This window comes from Dipteris shenzhenensis, chromosome 8 (assembly GCF_047967505.1).
Source record: "Dipteris shenzhenensis isolate YYH24624 ecotype China chromosome 8, Dip_SZ_1.0, whole genome shotgun sequence".
Taxonomy (NCBI): domain Eukaryota; kingdom Viridiplantae; phylum Streptophyta; class Polypodiopsida; order Gleicheniales; family Dipteridaceae; genus Dipteris; species Dipteris shenzhenensis.
The window spans coordinates 24,542,359-24,561,200 of NC_141603.1; the positions used below are offsets into that span (position 1 = coordinate 24,542,359).

Sequence of the window (18,842 nt, forward strand, 5' to 3'; positions counted from 1 at the left end):
AGACGAGGAATTGGGATAGAATTTGTATGCAAAGCATCAGTGGCCTTGTCCATGACCATGCCTGGGGCATCCCTAGCATCACTAACCGCGACTAAAACTGAAATATCAATCATCCCAACTAGTGTGGGGTCCAAGGCAAGACAAGGGCCCTGCTGTTGTGAAGGTGGTGGAGGAGCTGCAACTCTAATCTCCATCCAATGGGGTCCAATAGGTGTGGGATGCGCTGCTGGTCATGGATGGAGCTGGTGCTGGATGTGCTATTTCTACTTGTATTTCAAATTTCAGATTCTTTCCTCCCTCTAGTGGACACGAGATCATCACCCCTTCTAGAGCATAGTGGATTACCAAGGGGAAATTCGTTTGGATGGGGTCAATGAGTAGCACAATTGCATTGCTCCACATGGCACATACCCCAGAAGTGCATCCAAAATTACATCCCATTCAGAGGTCTAAACAATCTGCCCCCAGACTGCCTGTGAAGACCAAGGTGTCTCTGCCCCACAAAATCCCAATAAGTTTGCAAAGGAACAATGATGCTAGAATAATCCCCCATCTACCTATTGGTTGGGTGTATGTTTTTCCCCATCCGCAATGCCCAATCCAAATTGATAGGGGCAATTACTTGAGCAACTTTTTTGTTTCTCTCTGTAAGGTGAGCAGCCATCTGCAATCTGACTTTTTCAAAGAGGTCTTTAAAAGCTTTCCAAGAGTCCATGAAAGAGGCGGGACGTGTCTCCCACTTGGACCACTGCATTTAACCAACACCTAGAGGTTTACCATCGTCATCTAAAATAGAATCATTTCACAAGACTAACTGTCTATCAATCTCATCCTAGAAAAGAGAGAGAATCCTCTACAGCAGGGAACTCTTGAAACTACACAAAACTCTTAAGAACAGCAGCCATAACTGGTAAAGAAGGCATTTTAAGATCTGTAGAAGAGGATATTTCCTAGTGATGTCCAACCACAGAAGGAGGTATACAAGAACCAATGCATTGATCAATGCGCTCAAACCTACATCTTTCCAGGAATCTATTTCGAGAGAGTAGATACTTCTTTGCCTCAGCATTCCTATACTTGATCTCGTATATTGTTACTACATGAACTATGTCACTCTTTCTGAAGACTTCAAATGCTTCATAAATTGTGCCACAATATCATTTTGTGTGAAGTCTTCAAAGATTTGGAAGAATTCTACATGCTTTTAAAAAGTGACATTAGCTAATAGAAGATCATCACTTTGAGATCTCCTATATAACATAGGACATAAAGTGATCTTGGTTGCACATGGTGGTTTCATTTTCCTTGCATCCTTGTAAAGTCTCCGTGCCAACTACTCACCAAGATTTTTTTGGTTATTGAACAAGGAAGCTCAATCAGTGTACGTTGTCAGCACAAAAATTTGATCCATTCCCCTCATCCTCAGTCAAGCATGCTTGTAGAAACCTCATATTAGAACAGAATCTTTGGGTGCAACTTCTTTAGCCTCTTCATCTGATCCTATTCACTATCCACCTGCTTGCCTTCTCTTGATTGAGTTTCAATTTTGGTCTACTTGTGGAAGTTGAGGCTTGTAGTTGTTCTTTTGCGTATAATTGTGGGTGACACACAACTGACTGTCACAAGAAATTTCCTTCTCTTTTCCCTACCTTCTATAGTTGGTGATTGGATTTTCACTAATTTTTGCAGCTTGAACATGTGCATGGAGATGTGATTCTTGAGGTCACTTTGAGGATATATGGGGTTTCAACGTCTTATTAATATAGTCTTAATTGTTTTACTTTTCCATATAGTATTTTCCTTGTATTCCATAATAGGGCAACCGATTTGGGAATTGTATACATTCGTTTGAACATCTGCTTTGTAAGATTTTTTAAATGAAATTTATGTTGATGGGTCTCACAAATTGCAATACAGTACATGAATAATATTGCATATATCTTGTAAGGCATGTGGCTGGTTTGTGCAAAACTTGCACAATAAATAAAAGGACCAGAACTTTCACGATATTTGGGCTTGGATGCAATGGCAATATAGCCTCAATTTCTGGATGTATTTGAAATTTGGAAGTTTGGAAATCTATTTCTATCATATCTTGTGCTCAGGCTTTCAGATTATCACAACAATATTCTGGAAAGATTAAACATTGTATAACAAACTCCAGCCCTTTTCAATGTTTATTCTTGCATTTATGTGTAAGAATCCATTGCAATACTGTTTAAAAAATCATATTAAAGTCAGACTCCACCCATAAGACTTTTGGAATTTTTACTAGGTACTGGAAGCCATTTCCATTATATCACGTCATGGACTTTCCTATACAGTAGAAGCCCTGGAAATTTGCAGGTCTTCTGCCTCTCAGTTACTTCTCTCATGCAGCGATTCTCCTATATCAGTGCATGCAATGCAGGTATACCACTGACGCTACCAAAGATTAAAACACATCATGGGACTTAGAACGTCCATTTCTGACAAACATCTTAGTTTTTCCATTAAAAAATAAAAGTGATTGCATATATATTTTTCAATGGATTTCTTACTAGAAAGAATTATGCAGTTCAGAACCAGAGTAGAGCAAGAATATAAGGCATGCTTTTGACAGCAATGGTACTAGGTTTCTTGCATGGTCTTTAAGGTAGGCCTGTAGAATGTGAGAAAGTAAGACTTACATAAAAGTCTTAGCTGCCAGCCAATGCCCAATCTTGCTCCCTTTAGATAATCTTGGTGTGCACCTCTTCTTGCTACATCTTTTCTTTTTTTGCCAGATGCTACATCTCCATTCATCAGTTTTTCTATCCCGTTTCTATCTTTCTAGCCCTTGACTTGGCCATGCCAAGCATACTGCTTGCACTTCCTGCCTTCTAGCCAGATCCTCTGTTCCTAAGTGGTTGTAGTGTGTTACGCTCTAGCCGAGGTAGCATGACCTCGGAAGAATCAGTCGACATTTCCCTTAAAGGATCTATCTTTGTAATATATTTGTTTGTGCTTCATGTAAATGATCGGGAGGGAATTAATGTCAAGGTCCTAGGTGAGGGCTGATAGCATCAGACTAGGTAGATCTAAGGCTAAGGGCCTAATGCAAAGATTGTGCCTAGGGGCAAAGGATTTAATGCATCCCAAGAGAGGGGTGTAATGTTGCATTAGGAAGGCCCTATATGGATGACATGTGGCATCTAGATCTATCTAGGGAGTTGGGGCTTGTTGAGGCTAGAGAGAGAAGAGAAGGATTGCACGTATGATTTGTGATCGAAATTTCTCTGTCTGCTCGTCAGCTTCAGCAAGATTTGGCTGGGAGGTTATTCATGGTGCTGCTCCCGTGATCTGCAGTAGAAATTAGATATTAGTGCTTTACATTTGGTATCAGAGCCCAAGGCTACGAAGTGGAGGGGACTGCACGACGATGACGAACGGGCAGCGTGAGCTCGAGGTACAGGCCTAGACAGCCCTGGTGGCTGACGACGGATAGGCGTGGAGCGTAGGTGGCGAGTCGTCCACTTGTGACCTTCACGTGATGGATAGAGATGGATCGTCGAAGGACCTGAGCGCCAAATCGACGGACTGACTGTGTTGGTGCTACGTTGTGACGGACAGACCGTAACGAAGTTGCTGACGATGCCCGTGATCTATGACGGACGGAAGGTTTGTTGACAACCTTCCCACTGTCGAGTCGTTGCTGGAGCGTGGGGATCCCGTAAGGCAGTGACGGATAGCAGGCCTGGAGCATAGGTTGACGCAGATTGCGAGGGAAAGTGGGGCATAGTTGGAGCGGACGATAGCGTGGAGCGCTAGTTGACGAGCAGGTCGCCGTAATCAGGATGTGGGCGACGAATACGTGAGCGGGATCTGACCGTCTCCTCCGTTGACGCCAGGCAAGGATTAGAGGTAATATATTCATTTGGTAAATGGGATCGTGTTACGGGAGGTCTTCGAAGCGACACGTGGATTGGGCGACGCACGGGATCTGGGGGGGCTGGTGAAGATAGACGATAGGTAGACGAACGACCTATCTGTTTCGTCCAAGGCCACGCAGACCGCTCTTAGGCTGTGGCAGATTCCAAACAGAGAGCTACACTTTGACAGAAGTAAAAGAAAACAAAGATCGTATCATTTGCGAGCAGGTAGTACGTGGAGGCTGCAGGCTTCGGGGACTCGAATTGCGTGGAGCTTCCAGGGAGCATCAATTTTTCCTTCATTATAAGATTTCAGTTTTTTTTTGTGCAGCCTATTATTTCTGTACAGCAGAGTTTACAGTTTACTATGCCTGTGTGTATGTATGTGTGCTTCAGTCAGAGTCAGTTTGCAGGAATTTCCCTAGTATAGGGAAAAGCGCGGTCTGAGATAAATGCGTGATCAGTGTGAATGTGGGATTGCAGGAATTCCCTAGTATAGGGAATTGTGCCAGACTGTTAGTACACTGAATTGTGTCAGACTGTTAGTACACTGAATTGTGTCAGACTGTTAGTACACTGAATTGTGTCAGCTTGTAAATACAGCTTTCTAGCAGTGTTTTAAAAAAAAATAAAAAAATTAAAAAAATTTTCAAACCAAAACAAAACAAAGCAAAACACCCATTGAACTAAATGGAAGCAGAAGAAGGGGTTTCCAGGAGGGACCCTGGTGAATCACGAGTCCGGCCGACCCAGCAGGTGTCGCGCCCAGTAGCTCACACTTTATCTGGCAGGATTGCATTGCTGGAGGATGCCTTGCAACAGTTGTTAGCGCAGCAATTACAGGCCAATGCAGGGCAGTCCGAACTTAGGAGAGCGATACATAGTATGTCTGCCAGACCTTCTCGAGAGGAGAAGGGAAAGGCTCCAATGGAACCGGAGTCTAGTGTCCATACGGTCGAGCCTAGGAAGGCTAAAGTGCCAAATATTGCCAATTACAGACCGGAAAAATATTCTGGCCGGATGAACGACCGTAGCTCCGATGTCATCGAGACCTGGTTACACAAATGGGACGAGGCGTTCGCCATTTGTGAAATCAGAAATGACATCAAGAAGATCAGCGAGGCCACCCACATGTTTAGTGAGGCAGCGGATCGGTGGTGGATTAAACAACAAAAAGATGGTATAGCATCCACTACCTGGGAGGGGTTTAAAAGAGAGTTCAGGAAACACTTCTTACCTCCTGACGAAGCATCCCGAGCTTGGGATCAATATAGGAACCTTCGTTAGAGAAATTTATCAGTGGCAGAATACACTGATAAGTTTCGAGAGAGTGTAATGAAGGTTGACGAACCCCTGCCTCAATCAATCCAAATGAAAGATTTCATATTTGGATTGAAAGATCGAATAAAAATGGAAGTTCGGGCTAAGTATGCGAACATGTTAGATGATGCAATAGCTATAGCCCTGAACTATGAAGATGCCAAGGGCAGCAAGCCAAGTGGGTTTGCACAGGTTGGAACCCAGTATGGGTATCCGAAGAAATCTGGGTTTAAGAAGAAGTGGACTAGTAGAGGGAGTGGTTCTCAGCCGAGTGGTCAAGCCAGGCAGGCGAAACCGACTGAAACTCCTAAACCAAGTACCACCATTGGAGTGAAGAGGAAAGTAACCCCAATGGCAGCCCGGGCTTGGTCCAAGTCTCCCTTGAACCCAGAACAAAGGAAAAAAGCGAGGAGAGAAGGCTTATGTTTTGGTTGCCTTCAGCCTCATCAGTGGAAGGATTGTCCACATAACAAAGATCGTCGGATGGCTGAGATGGTGATCTCAGAGTGCGACGTGGAGATGGAGGGAAGTCCCAGAGCGGAAGAGATGCAGATTCAGCTAGCGGGATCTTCTCAGAGGTTAGCACCTTGTTTGTTATGTGTGTCTGTTGCTAAGCTAGTGACGAGTGCACCTGATAACATCCTATCTAAGCCCGCAACAACGGGGTATACAGCCTTTAATGATACGGAGTTAATTAAAATGAAAGGGCAAGTGGCCAATCATGATGTCATTGTGTTGTTTGACTCGGCGTCAACTCACAATGTGATTAACTCCAAGCTCGTGAAGAGGCTGAAATTAAAGGCAAGTCCATCTGACTATGCGTATACAGTCAGGATGGCAGATGGAAGTTCAACTGAAGTATGGGACCAAAGGGTTACCCAGTTGGAGCTTCGGATTCGGGACTATGCTAAGAAGCTTGATTTTGAAATGACCAAGCCTGCTCATGCAGATATAGCCCTGGTGGCGTGGCATTCTATGAAGAATCCAGCCATTGATTGGAAAAAGCACGTATATCAATTCAAGATGAATGATGTGCTTTACGTCTTGCGAGGTGAGAAAGATATACCTCAAGGACCGTTGGTTTCCGTGATGGAAATCCGAAGAGCTCAAGTAGAGTTTTTATTCCTTTGCACAGCATTGGTAGAGCCGGTTGATGATTCTTCGGCTAAATGATAGAAAACATTCCTCTACTGGGTTCAGTCCGTTTGAGCTGAACTATGGTTATAGACCAGAAAATCCAACTATAGTTGGGGTACCTCAGAAAGTGCCTAGTGTTGCGAACTTTGTAGTTCAGATGCGGGAGATGCTAGCACTTGCGAGAGCTAATATCCGCCAGGCTATGGATAGAGCCAAGGTGTATGCGGATGAAAACCGGTCTATAAGAGTATTTAAGGAAGGAGAAAAAGTTTTTCTTAGAGTTCCTTCGCACTCGAAGTCGTTGACTTCAAGAGAGTGTGTTAAGTTATCACCTCGATACTGTGGGCCGTGGTTAATTCCAAAGAGAATAGGCAGTGTAGCCTATAAATTAGAATTGCCACAGGGGTGTAAGGTGCACCCGGTTTTTCATGTTTCGCGCTTAAAGAAATTTTTACATACAGGTGACTCACTAATCGAAGGTGTGGTTTTGTTTTAGGAGATAGAGGATATTGCAAGGCGCAAACCAACAAGAATCCTGGACCGAGGAACATGCAAATACGAAATCGGAAGATACCCACGGTGTTGGTTGCATGGCATGGTCTCCGAAGCTACCTGGGAATCCGTATACCAATTACGGAGAGTGTTCCCAGATTTTATTATCGAGGACGCTGATGTCTGAAGAGGGAAGGAATGTTACGCTCTAGCCGAGGTAGCATGACCTCGGAAGAATCAGTCGACATTTCCCTTAAAGGATCTATCTTTGTAATATATTTGTTTGCGCTTCATGTAAATGATCGGGAGGGAATTAATGTCAAGATCCTAGGTGAGGGCTGATAGCACCAGATTAGGTAGATCTAAGGCTAAGGGCCTAATGCAAAGATTGTGCCTAGGGGCAAAGGATTTAATGCATCCCAAGAGAGGGGTGAAATGTTGCATTAGGAAGGCCCTATATGGATGACATGTGGCATCTAGATCTATCTAGGAAGTTGGGGCTTGTTGAGGCTAGAGAGAGAAGAGAAGGATTGCACGTATGATTTGTGATCGAAATTTCTCTGTCTGCTCGTCAGCTTCAGCAAGATTTGGCTGGGAGGTTATTCATGGTGCTGCTCCCGTGATCTGCAGTAGAAATTAGATATTAGTGCTTTACATAGTGCCTCTGTAGATCTTCCTTTTCCTCCAACCACTCCAAGTTGTAATATTTTTTAAACTTACTTCTACAATTTCAGTTTTTTTTCTGTTTTCACTTCTGCGCTTATTTATTAGCTGTCCTTTATTTTTTTGGTTTTGCACTTTTATTTCCCTTTTGTTTGTAACAAGAGTTCAGTCTTGATTTTCGTAGATTTCTCATAGTCAATAGAAATTCTCCTTTCTGGAAAAAAAAGAATATCGTTGTCTTTATCACAATTACCTATAAGAAGAAAAGCCTCCCGAGAGGGTGCCCAAGCAGGAACAACAAAAGTTGCTTATGAAAGCTAAGCCTCATAGGCTGTTGGTAGATACGCTGTACAAAATGGGGAAAGACTTGGTGTTGTGGAGAGTATTTGGGAAGGCAGAAGCACAAAGGGTGATGGAAGAGTATCATGAGGATATCTGTGAGGCCACTTTGCACCTGAAAAACCCCAGAAAGGTACTTTTGGGCAAGTATGCATAAACATATCAAGGAATCGTGCACTACTTGCCATACATGTCAAGCTTTCAGGAAAGAGCTGAGAAGGGGCCTGCTGCTGAACCCCATCCTTGCATTAGTCCCTTTTGATAAATGGTGGCTAAATTCAATTATATTATTATGGCCATTTTGTTACCAAATCGGCTGAAGCTAAGGCGGTAGTGGACTGCATGCCAAGACGATGGCTGATTTCTTAGTGGAAATTTTCTGTCCACGGTTTGGATTGAAATTGTAACCCTGCATTCAAAGGGGAGGTGTTGCAGATTTTGCTGTCCAAGCTTTCGGTGAAGCATAGGTTTTTATCAGCCTATTATCCTCAGTGTAATGGTCTAGTAGAGAAGACCAATGGGACTCTATGCGGGTCATTTGGTTCTTATGATTGTCAGCTGATCATGGGCTGGAAAAATAGTTTTTAGAAAGGTGGGAAGGACCGTATGTGATATTGATATCTTATACAAATGGGATATACGAATCGCAGGGACGTGGTTGTACTATACTTGGGGAGTGGGTGAATAAATTCCGCCATAAGCAATTTAAGGCGAGATGGCTTCTTCCGAAACTACCTCCTCCACTTTGCTCAGATCTCTGATTTCTCCAATGGAGAGCTTTCTGACATCTCTTGCCTCTTCTCTTGCCTTGGCAGCCCTCTTGTGGCATGAGAGAAAGTGAAATCCAGCGCAGAAGGCTTTTTTTTTGTGACCTCCTCACCAGAAGTGGAACCATTCATTTCACGACTAGAGACAGCCTCTTCGCATGAATTCAAAGTCGTTTGACAAAAGCTCGTGAGCCTGAGAGTCACATGTGGATCGATAGAGCTACTGCCCAATTGAGGGTCACAAAATGTGAATGCCTAGCTCCCCCACCATCTGCTTCTACGATTCCAGCACTCGCATGGCTCATGATCAGCACATGCCTGTGGAGTTTCTGGATGATCAATGCCGGATCACGGATCCAAAGAAAGGGTATGAGATTGTGGCTATAGGTTCTTATGAGGCCAGCATGGGTCTTTACAAGCTTGATGCTCAGCCCTATAATCAACATGCTATGGCTCTCTCTTCTGTTTCTCCAGGTAATTTATGGCATCCCACATTTAGCCATGCACAGCACAAAGCTTTGGCATATTTGCATAATCATAATATGGTTAAAGGTTTGTCAAAATTACAGTAGCCCGCTCAAGAGGTGTGTGAAGCATGTGCTCTTGGAAGGTTGCATCGCCTACCGTTCCAGAAGGATGGTCCAAGGTCAGTAAGAGCACAAAGGGTTTTGCAGATTGTGCATATTGATGTTTGTGGACCAATGAATGTGACAATTTTTGTCACATTGAATGTTGATGATTACTCCAAGTCCACTTGGCTCTTTCTCATGAAAAGAAAATCTGAAGTGTTCAACTAGTTTAAGGAGTTCAAAGCACTGGCTGACAACCAAACCAATTCTAGAATTGGAACGCTTAATTATGAGAATGGGGGAGAGTATACTTTACATGCTTTTAAAGGGTACTTGAAAGAGCATGGGATAAAGCATCACAAAACAATTCCATACACACCTCAACATAATCTGATTGTAGAGAGGAAGAACATGACTCTCATGGAGATGACACGGTGTATGCTGAAATTTAAGAGAATGCCAAAAGCATTTTGGGATGAAGCAAATGTTACAACCACATATATTTAGAGTCGCTGCCCTACACAAGCATTGGTTGATAGGACGCCTTTTGAGCATTTTATGGGTACAAGCCAAGGTGAATCATTTCAAAGTTTTTGGGTCTGTTGGATATGATTTGGTACTAGCTGAAAATCGATCCAAGCTTGATGGTAAAAGTATTAAATGCATCTTTGTGGGGTATAGCACTGAAAGCCAAGGCTTTAGGCTTTACAATCCAGCCACAAAGAAAGTAATCCTAAGCAGGGATCTTTTGTTTGCCGAGCATGATAGTGTGCAACCCATCAGTGATGAGGAGTTGCCTCCATATGATGATACACCTCTAGACATCATTCAGTTTGAGAATGATGCTGATTTGTGTTCTCAAGTTGATGTTCCTTCTACCTCTCAGACTCCAGCAGGGTTGCCACACGTCTAGGGTTCTTTTCCCTCGAATGTTTCAGATTTGCAGACGGCTCATGGGGAGGGACAGCCCAATTTTTGGAAGTATTATCAGCGCCGTGCAAAGGATGTTACTCCAGATGCACTTCCAGATGCTAATCCCAGCGGGAAAGATGAGAATTTAGTTCCTAGATGGGCTACGTTGACACTTGCAGATGCTAAAGATCAAACTGTATTGGGGAGAATTTGGGCCAGCACTCAAAATTTTAAGAAGTAAGTGAATTTTTCTCTCATGACCCAAGTGATGGAAGCTGAAACTGAGCCTCAGCGCTTTGAGGATGCTCAAGGAAATGTGGCATGGCAGAAAGCCATGGAAGGTGAGATTAGATCAATTCAGAAGAATTCTACATGGGACTTGGTAGATGCGCCCATGGGCAAGAATGTGGTTGGTACCAAATGGATCTACAAGATTAAATATCATGCAGATGGTACGTTTAGTTGTCAAGGGGTATGCACAAGAAGAGGGGATAGATTATGAGGAGACTTTTGCTTTGGTGGCCAAGATGACTACCATTCACTCTGTCATCTCTCTTGTTGTGTTTTATGGTTGGGGTGTGTACCAAATGGATGTGAAGACCGCCTTCCTCAATGGGGATCTCAAGGAGGAGGTCTATGTGCATCTGTTGGATGTTGGAAGCAATGGAAGGTTAAAAATGGAAGCACAATGGAGAAAAACGAGATGCTGTAATAGATTACTGCAAAACTGAAGTGTGGAGGCTCAAGGGTGAGCCAACATAACAAAATCCTAGGGCTAACTGTCCTAACTGGACTAAGTGTCCTAACTGACCTAGATGGTACATAAACTAACTGTATCAATAGTCCTAACTAACTATAACTAGGCCTACAAGGCTCATACCAAGGTATAAGTGGCATCTATGGATAGCCCATGAGATAGCCTACAAACCCCCCCCCATGGTATGGGCTGAAGTATCCTGGACATGGCTCAGGATACCTGAATATCTAGTGTCATGGTTGCACATGTTCGTCCTGTAGGATATAGCAACCTATGATTGTACAGAGTACAACATATCAAGTTACAAAAGGTACTAAGTTTAACGCTTGCCGAAAAGCCTCAAACTTAGGTCAAGGTAGAGCCTTCGTAAAAAGATCTGCCAAGTTGTCTTTAATGGGAACATAAGACAACTCAATATCACCGGCTGATAATGGCTCTCTGACATAGTGATAGTGAATCTCAATGTGCTTTGTGCGAGCATAGAAAACTGGATTCCGTGCGATAGCCAAAGCACTCTGACTATCAGTGAAGATGACGGTAGGAGCAGTTTGACATGCACAAAGATCTGCAAGTAGCTTCCTAAGTCAAACACACTCCATTGTAGCTGTAAAATCCGCTCTGTACTCAGCTTCACAGCTAGAAGTAGCAACTGTACTCTGCTTCTTGCTGAACCAAGAAACACATGAAGTACCAAGCATAAAACAGTTGCCACTATGTGACACACGAGTGTCAAAACAACCAGCCCAATCACTATCAGTGAACCCATGCATGACAAGTGAAGTATCAGCCCCATAAAAAAGGTGAGAGCATAGAAAACTGGATTCCGTGCGACAGCCAAAGTACTCTGACTATCAGTGAAGATGACGGTAGGAGCAGTTTGACATGCACAAAGATCTGCAAGTAGCTTCCTAAGCCAAACACACTCCATTGTAGCTGTAAAAGCCGCTCTGTACTCAGCTCCATAGCTAGAAGTAGCAACTATACTCTGCTTCTTGCTGAACCAAGAAACACATGAAGTACCAAGCATAAAACAATTGCCACTATGTGACATACGAGTGTCAGAACAACCAGCCCAATCACTATCAGTGAACCCATGCATGACAAGTGAAGTATCAGCCCCATAAAAAAGGCCTAAATGCTGAGTGCCTTTAAGATATCTGAAAACACGCTTCACGGCATGTCAATGGTGCATAGAGGTTGTGCATATATTTGCTCAACTGTGAGACAGCATACTGTAGATCAGGTCTCGTATGGCATAGGTAAATCAAACAACCAACTGCTTGCTGATAGAGAGTGACATCACATGTACCGCTGCCATCAAACTGAAAATGCTGCAAAAGCTGTCCAATGTACTTGGATTGTGACATCAAAATGCCCTCCTCACTGCTAGCAAATTGAATGCCCAGATAGTAGTGCAGAAGACCAAGATTAGACATAGCAAATGTCTGCTGCAAATCAATTTTAAAATCTGCAATTTGCTGAGCATGTGTCCTAGTTACAAGCATGTCATCCACATAAAGGACTAAAATCAGCAAATCTGTCCCACGCTTGCGGATGTAAAGGGTGGCCTCTGTAGGGCTGTTCTGAAAGCCAAGTGTGAGCAAATGAGAATAAATTCTCGAATACCAAGCCCGAGGTGCCTGCTTTAATCCATAGAGGGCCTTTTTCAAGCTGCATACCTTGCTTTCAGAACCTTCAACCTCAAAGCCAAGAGGTTGGGAAACATAGACCTCTTCCTACAAATGCCCATGAAGGAAAGCTGTCTTAATATCAAGCTGATGTATCTGCCAATGAAAAGGGCAGCAAAGGCAATAACAATGCGAATGGTAGTGATCCTGGAAGTGGGAGCAAAAGCCTCCTCAAAGTCAATGCCATGTTGTTGAGCATAGCCCTTAGCAACAAGACGGGCTTTGTAATGGTCCACGGAACCATCAGCTTTCCGTTTGATTTCGTAAACCCACTTAGTTCCAATGACATTCAACTCCCAAGTGTCATTCTGATGGATAGAATCCAATTCAGCTTGCATGGCCTTTATCCAACAATCATTCTGAAAGGCATCTTGATGACATATTCATTGCATGCTGTAGCAACCAAAGCATAAGCAACAAAACTAGCATGCTCTTTTTTGACAGCTGCTCTTGTACGGGATGGCAGAGGAGTGTCTTGTTTGCTGTCTTTTAATGTGTCAAGGAGCCAACGGGGTACCTTTTTAGGCTCCTGAATTTTTGCTCTTTCCTGGTCAAGAGCCCTGTGTAAATGATCCTGATCAATGATAGGCATATCAGGCTGAATTTCTGCATGCACATGTGGCTATAAATGACCAACAGATGGAGGAGGGACAACCTCAGATTGAACATCATCCCGAGCATCAGATGGAAATAAAGGCATCAAGCTGTCAAATATGTTTGGGGCATCAATAACGGTCTGTTTTTTACAGTCTAGCAAAGGCATAGTGGAAGATTCATCAAACACAACATCCCGACTGACAAAACACTTGCCCGTGCAGGGCTGATATAGCTTATAGCCCCTGCTCTCTGAACTATACCCAAGAAAAATGCATTTAACAGCTTTATCATCCAACTTAGTGAAGGCACATGAGCATAAGCTAAGCATCCAAAAGTCCTCATGTGGGAAATGCGAGGCTTACGACCCGTCCAAGCCTCATACAGTGTGATAGTCTGCAATGCCTTTGTAGGACATCTATTCAAGATGTAATTTGCACACATGACCGCATCCAACCAACTTATTAGGCAAATGTTTGCCTTTCAACATGCATCTGGCCATTTCCATCACTGATCTATTCTTTCGCTCAGCCACGGGATTCTGTTAAGGAGTATAAGGCACCGTGCATTGATGATTAATGCCACGGGAAGCCAAAAAGATAGCAAACTCCTTCGACATGTATTCACCCCCCCTGTCTGTATTAATGTGAGAAATGTGCAGCCCACTCTCATTCTCAGCCAAGGAAATAAAGTGCTTGAAGCATGAAGAAACATCAGACTTGGATTTCAATGCAAAAATCCAAGTGTACCTGGTGAAATCGTCAATAAAAGTAACAAAATAGTAGGACCCCCCAAGAGGTGCAACCCTCATGGATCCACAAACATCACTATGAACCAGATAAAGCTTACGTGAAGCACCAACTCTCCCATCCTCGGGAAACGCAGCACGGTGCATCTTACCAAGTAAGCATGGTTCACAAACATGTTTGGTAGGCATATGCATTTTGGGAAGATCCACAACCATATCTTCCTTATATAACTTCACCAGGGCTCCAAAATTGAGGTGTCCAAACCTTTCATGCCACAAATGAGTATCTGCCATGGTAGAATCAATAGCAAAGGCATGTGCATCAGCAAGTGCGGCATCATCATCTGAACATATGTCATAAGCATCAAGTCTATAAAGACCGCTAGACAATGTGCAAATCAAAACCAGGGTAGAGGCATGTGTAACATCATACACTGCATACTTCACACCATCAAAAATAACTTGAAAGCCACATGTAGCAATGGCTGAAATAGAAATGAGGTTCTTACGAATGCCTGGAACATAAAGCACATGCTCTAGAGTGACAATACCACCAGAGACAGAAGTAAGAGTAACTTACCCAATACCTTTCACGGTATATGATGCATTATTGGCACATGTGACACTGCCCCCCTTCTACAAGACCAGACTCTCTCTTTTTCTTTTCAGATGCTATGTGCTTCCTGCATTTAGAAATATCATGCCCAGGTCTCCTGCAATAGTTACATCTCTTCTTCTTTTTGTTATCCCCTGAAGAAGAGGCACCATGTGAATGATCAGCATGAGAATGAGAGGTCTTTCCAGCTGAAACCTTGCCTTTACTTTTGTGTTTATGATGGGCAGAAAATGCGTGATCACTAGCCATAGTAGCATTGCGATTCACACGACTTTGCTCCTCCTGAAGAAGAAGAGCAACAAGCTGGTCAAATGAGAAATGATTGGCATCACCCCCTGCAACCAACCTCAATGTAGTAGCAAAGCCTTGATATGAATCAGGCAACCCATCAAGGGTATTAGAAACCAGTTGAGAATCAGGCATAATCTCATCAATGTTGGCGAATTGCTCTTTTAAATTCTTCACATTAGTGAGATAGGCATCCATGTTACCACCCTCATCAAGCTTTAAATCTTTCAATTGCCTGCGGAGATAGGCAACCCTCGCCTCATTCCGCACCTGATACAAAGATGCAAGCTGATCCCATGCTTGCTTAGCTGTCTTGCAAGACCGAATATGAGGGATAATAACCCGTTTCACTGAAAGAGCAATCAAGGCATGTGCTTTGGCATCACGACCATCCCACTGAATTTGCTCCTATGAAGGAGGAAAAGCACCTGGAGTAGGAGGTGCAGGAGTTCTGGCTGTAGCAGTAGAACCATCACCTGAAGAAGCAGAGGCTGCAAGTGTAGCACCAGTAACAGTGCGTGTAGGCTTGGCCTCACAACTTGAAACAATATGCCATAGATTCTTGGCAACCGAAACATGTCCCATCATGTATGACCACATGGGGTAATTGGTGCCATCAAGCTTGTCATTGGCCCCAATCAACCCAAACAAATCATCTTTGCCACCAGACATGGTGCGAAATACAAGGCAAATGCACCAACTGGCAAAGCAAATGAGAGAGAGGCAACCTCTCAGAATCAAGTGCCAAAAAACTGCCCAAGCTTCAAAGCTTATGTATGCAATGAGGGTTGGAAATGAGAATTATAGCAAAAGAAGTGCTCCCACGAGGAGGAGAGCACGTAGAAATGGAGTGAAAGAGATCCAATGGAGAGAAGCTCGCAGCCCAAGGCAAAGGGATGCCAAATGAGGAGGGAAGGGCTCAAAGAGAAGTCTCCGGATCAATTCAGCAGCTCCAAGTGGCTCCAAACACCGGCACGCAGCTCAAGGCAGCTCCAAAATGTTGGCATGCAGCTCCGAAATGCTGAGAAACCTGAAAAATGACTGGTGCGCACCTCGAGGCAGCTCTCGTACTGCAATAAATGCTTGTTGACGCAATCCATACTGCAATAAATGCTTGCTGACACAGTGTACAGATTTCTGACGCAGTTGTACGGATTTTCTGATGCAGTTGAACGGATTTCCGACACAGTTGTATGGATTTTGACACAGTTGTACGGAATTGTACGAATTCTGATAGGTGTACGGATTTTCATGCATATGTACGAAGTTTCTGACAGTGTCTGTACGGCTGTACGGATTTTCTGGCAGGTCCATACGACTGTACGGGTTTTTTGACAAGTCCGTACAGTTAGGTTTTTGCTGCAGAAAAGTGCTCGGATTTGCTCCAATATGTGTTTCCTTCGCGGTAGCTACTCCAAAATGCGATCTTCTCGTGTCAAAATGAGTTTTTTGCGACAAAAGTGCTTGGAAAGGCCTCAAACACTCGTGGGAGTGTGAAAACCAGCAAGAGTAGAAGAAATGAGAGGTCCAGAGGCTGCCAAACAGCTTGGGAAAGCTATCAATGGCTGAGGGAATGGATTCCCGACCTGCTCTGATACCACTGTCGGGTGTTGGAAGCAATGGAAGCACAATGGAGAAAAACGAGATGCTGTAATAGATTGCTGGAAAACTGAAGTGTGGAGGCTCAAGGTGAGCCAACATAACAAAACCCTAGGGCTAACTACCCTAACTGACCTAGATGGTACTTAAACTAATTGTACCAATAGTCCTAACTGACTATAACTAGGCCTACAAGGCTCATACCAAGGTATAAGTGGCATCTATGGATAGCCCATGAGATAGCCTACAACATCAGCCCCAGGGGTTTGTTGTTCAGGGACAAGAGCACAAGGTATGCAAGCTCAGGAAAGCCTCGTATAGGCTGAAGCAAGTGCCTCGTGCATGGCATCATAAGAGACATTAGTTCTTGCTGTCTCAAGGCTTTGTCAACACTCATACAGAGCCAAATTGATATGTTCTACAACAAAAATCAGATTTGGTCATGCTTGTGTTTATGTCGATGATATCATACTCACTGGCAGTAATTTGCAGCAAATTGCAGCAGTGCAGTCTATCTTTTGTCAGACTTTTGACATGACAGATTTAAGCCTACTCAACAAGGTCCACGTGAAGACTCAAAAGTTTAAAGGCCACCTCCATGAGGATGCGGAAGCTCATGTGAGGAAATTCCTCACAGCATCTAGAGCTAAAGGCTTGGAGAATGAGCGTCATTGGAGGATACCGCTGATGTATGGTACAATCAAATTTTTCGTGATCACTCTCAAACGTGGACAGACCTAGAGGAATTCTTACGCACTTTCAAGTTGGAAAAATTCGAATATATGATTGTCCAGGAGTTGTCCACTGATACCATGAAGCCTAATTATCTCGAAGATGTACACAAGGATGAGGGTATTGGCCGCGAAGATGTCTGTGCCAACCAATGATGCTGTCATGAAGGGGTGGTTTTTAAAGGCGTTACCTTCCACCATTGCTATAAGTGTGGTTGACAAACTCCCTGAGCATGCCTCACTACAAGACTTCCTGAGGGAAGCGGTAAAGATGAACGGTCCCAGCTAAGTTTCGCCTCAACACACACTCAAACTGCCCAACTTTCAAGGGAAGAGGGCTCATAGGCATGGCAGCAACTCAAGAAGGTGTTAGAAAGAATCAAAGAGGGTCTGAAAGACAGAACAAGGGTGGATGGGCCGTCACCCTTTGAAGCTCAGATAAGAAGTGGTCTCTGGTGAACCGACTGCAAGGGCTCTGGCCATGGCTACTGGGAATGTCCATCGAAGTGTAAGGTACCCACTCCGACCTCCTTTTGCACATTTTGTGAAATTCATGGACATGATGTCTCCGAGTGTAGGTATCTTTAAGGGGTTGAGGACGCTTCTACCAGAGTATCCAACTAGGGAACCTCTGGTGGCTACAATCAGCAGAGCCGCACTGACCACTTCGGGGCCAATACCCCTAGTTTCAGCCCCTGTGAAGGCACCTGAACCACCTACCCCTCCTACCATTCCACCTCCACTACTTCCTAATCCTCCTTTGCTCCAAGCTCCTGTTACCAATAAGATTGGGGCTCCATACTTCTATCCTCTACCCTACTATGCACAATATCAGCCACCTATGTCAGGGGGTCGATATGGATCCCCTTATCAACGTGGTCGACAAGGTGGGTTCCAAGGTGAACGTGGAGGTGCAGGTGGAGGTACCAACTTTGTAGACCCATCATGTGTTACAGATGTAGCGAGTACGGCCCCTACCAAGATGACTATACACAACCGTTTGGGGGACCCTCTTGTACACAATGCAACACAAACGACCACTACACCAGAGATTGTCCCAATGGCAGCTTACCTCTTGCACTGTCCATGAAGTACTAAGATGGAATTCAAGATGCTCTTCTATGCATAATACCACCGTGTTGATGGCTAAGGACCCCAGGGCCCCCATCCAATCCAAGATGACAGCTTCTTCCTCATCTGGTCCAGCATGTTCCAACAAGTACGTCAAGCTCTCACCATCATCTCGGGCTGCTGTTGCATAGGTTTCATCTTAGAAGGGTGAGTCCTCCACATAGGCCAACTCTTCTATCCATATGGGCCAATCCCCAAGTGCCCATCACTCCTCCTCCACCCCTCCTTCTTCTTCAAAATCCTCTTCCCTAAGTTCCACAGGTCAGTGACGAGCCCTTCCAGTAACCATGTCTATTTCTAGGGATGTGGATCCCAAAGGAGGCAACCAAACTTCATCACTCAACCAATATTGAATGGCCCTTACTAACCACAACTATGGTCTATCGAGAAGTAGAGGATCTGTCTGCTCACCCTCCATATCAACTACGATAAAATTGGACAGGAATGTAACTCCGCCAATCTTCACGTGAACACCTTTGACCGCCCCCATAGACTCACCTTGCGTTGATCTGCCATGCGCACTTGAACCGCCATGCGCACTTGAAAATGAACCTCAGTTGTCAATTTTAAACCCAGTTGTTGGAGAGTACCTCTCGGCATG

At 44.1% G+C, this 18,842-nt stretch overlaps 1 protein-coding gene across 1 annotated transcript in view; it reads left to right on the forward strand.

Moving 5' to 3' along the window:
* The window catches only part of LOC147899315 (intraflagellar transport protein 172-like), a 440,631-nt gene that overhangs the window by 363,848 nt on the left and 57,941 nt on the right, over nt 1–18,842 (forward strand). Inside the window, exon 40 of the mRNA XM_087377692.1 lies at nt 2,276–2,410. Within this exon, the coding sequence (XP_087233818.1) occupies nt 2,276–2,410 (135 nt within the window). The remainder of the gene's footprint in view (nt 1–2,275; nt 2,411–18,842) is intronic.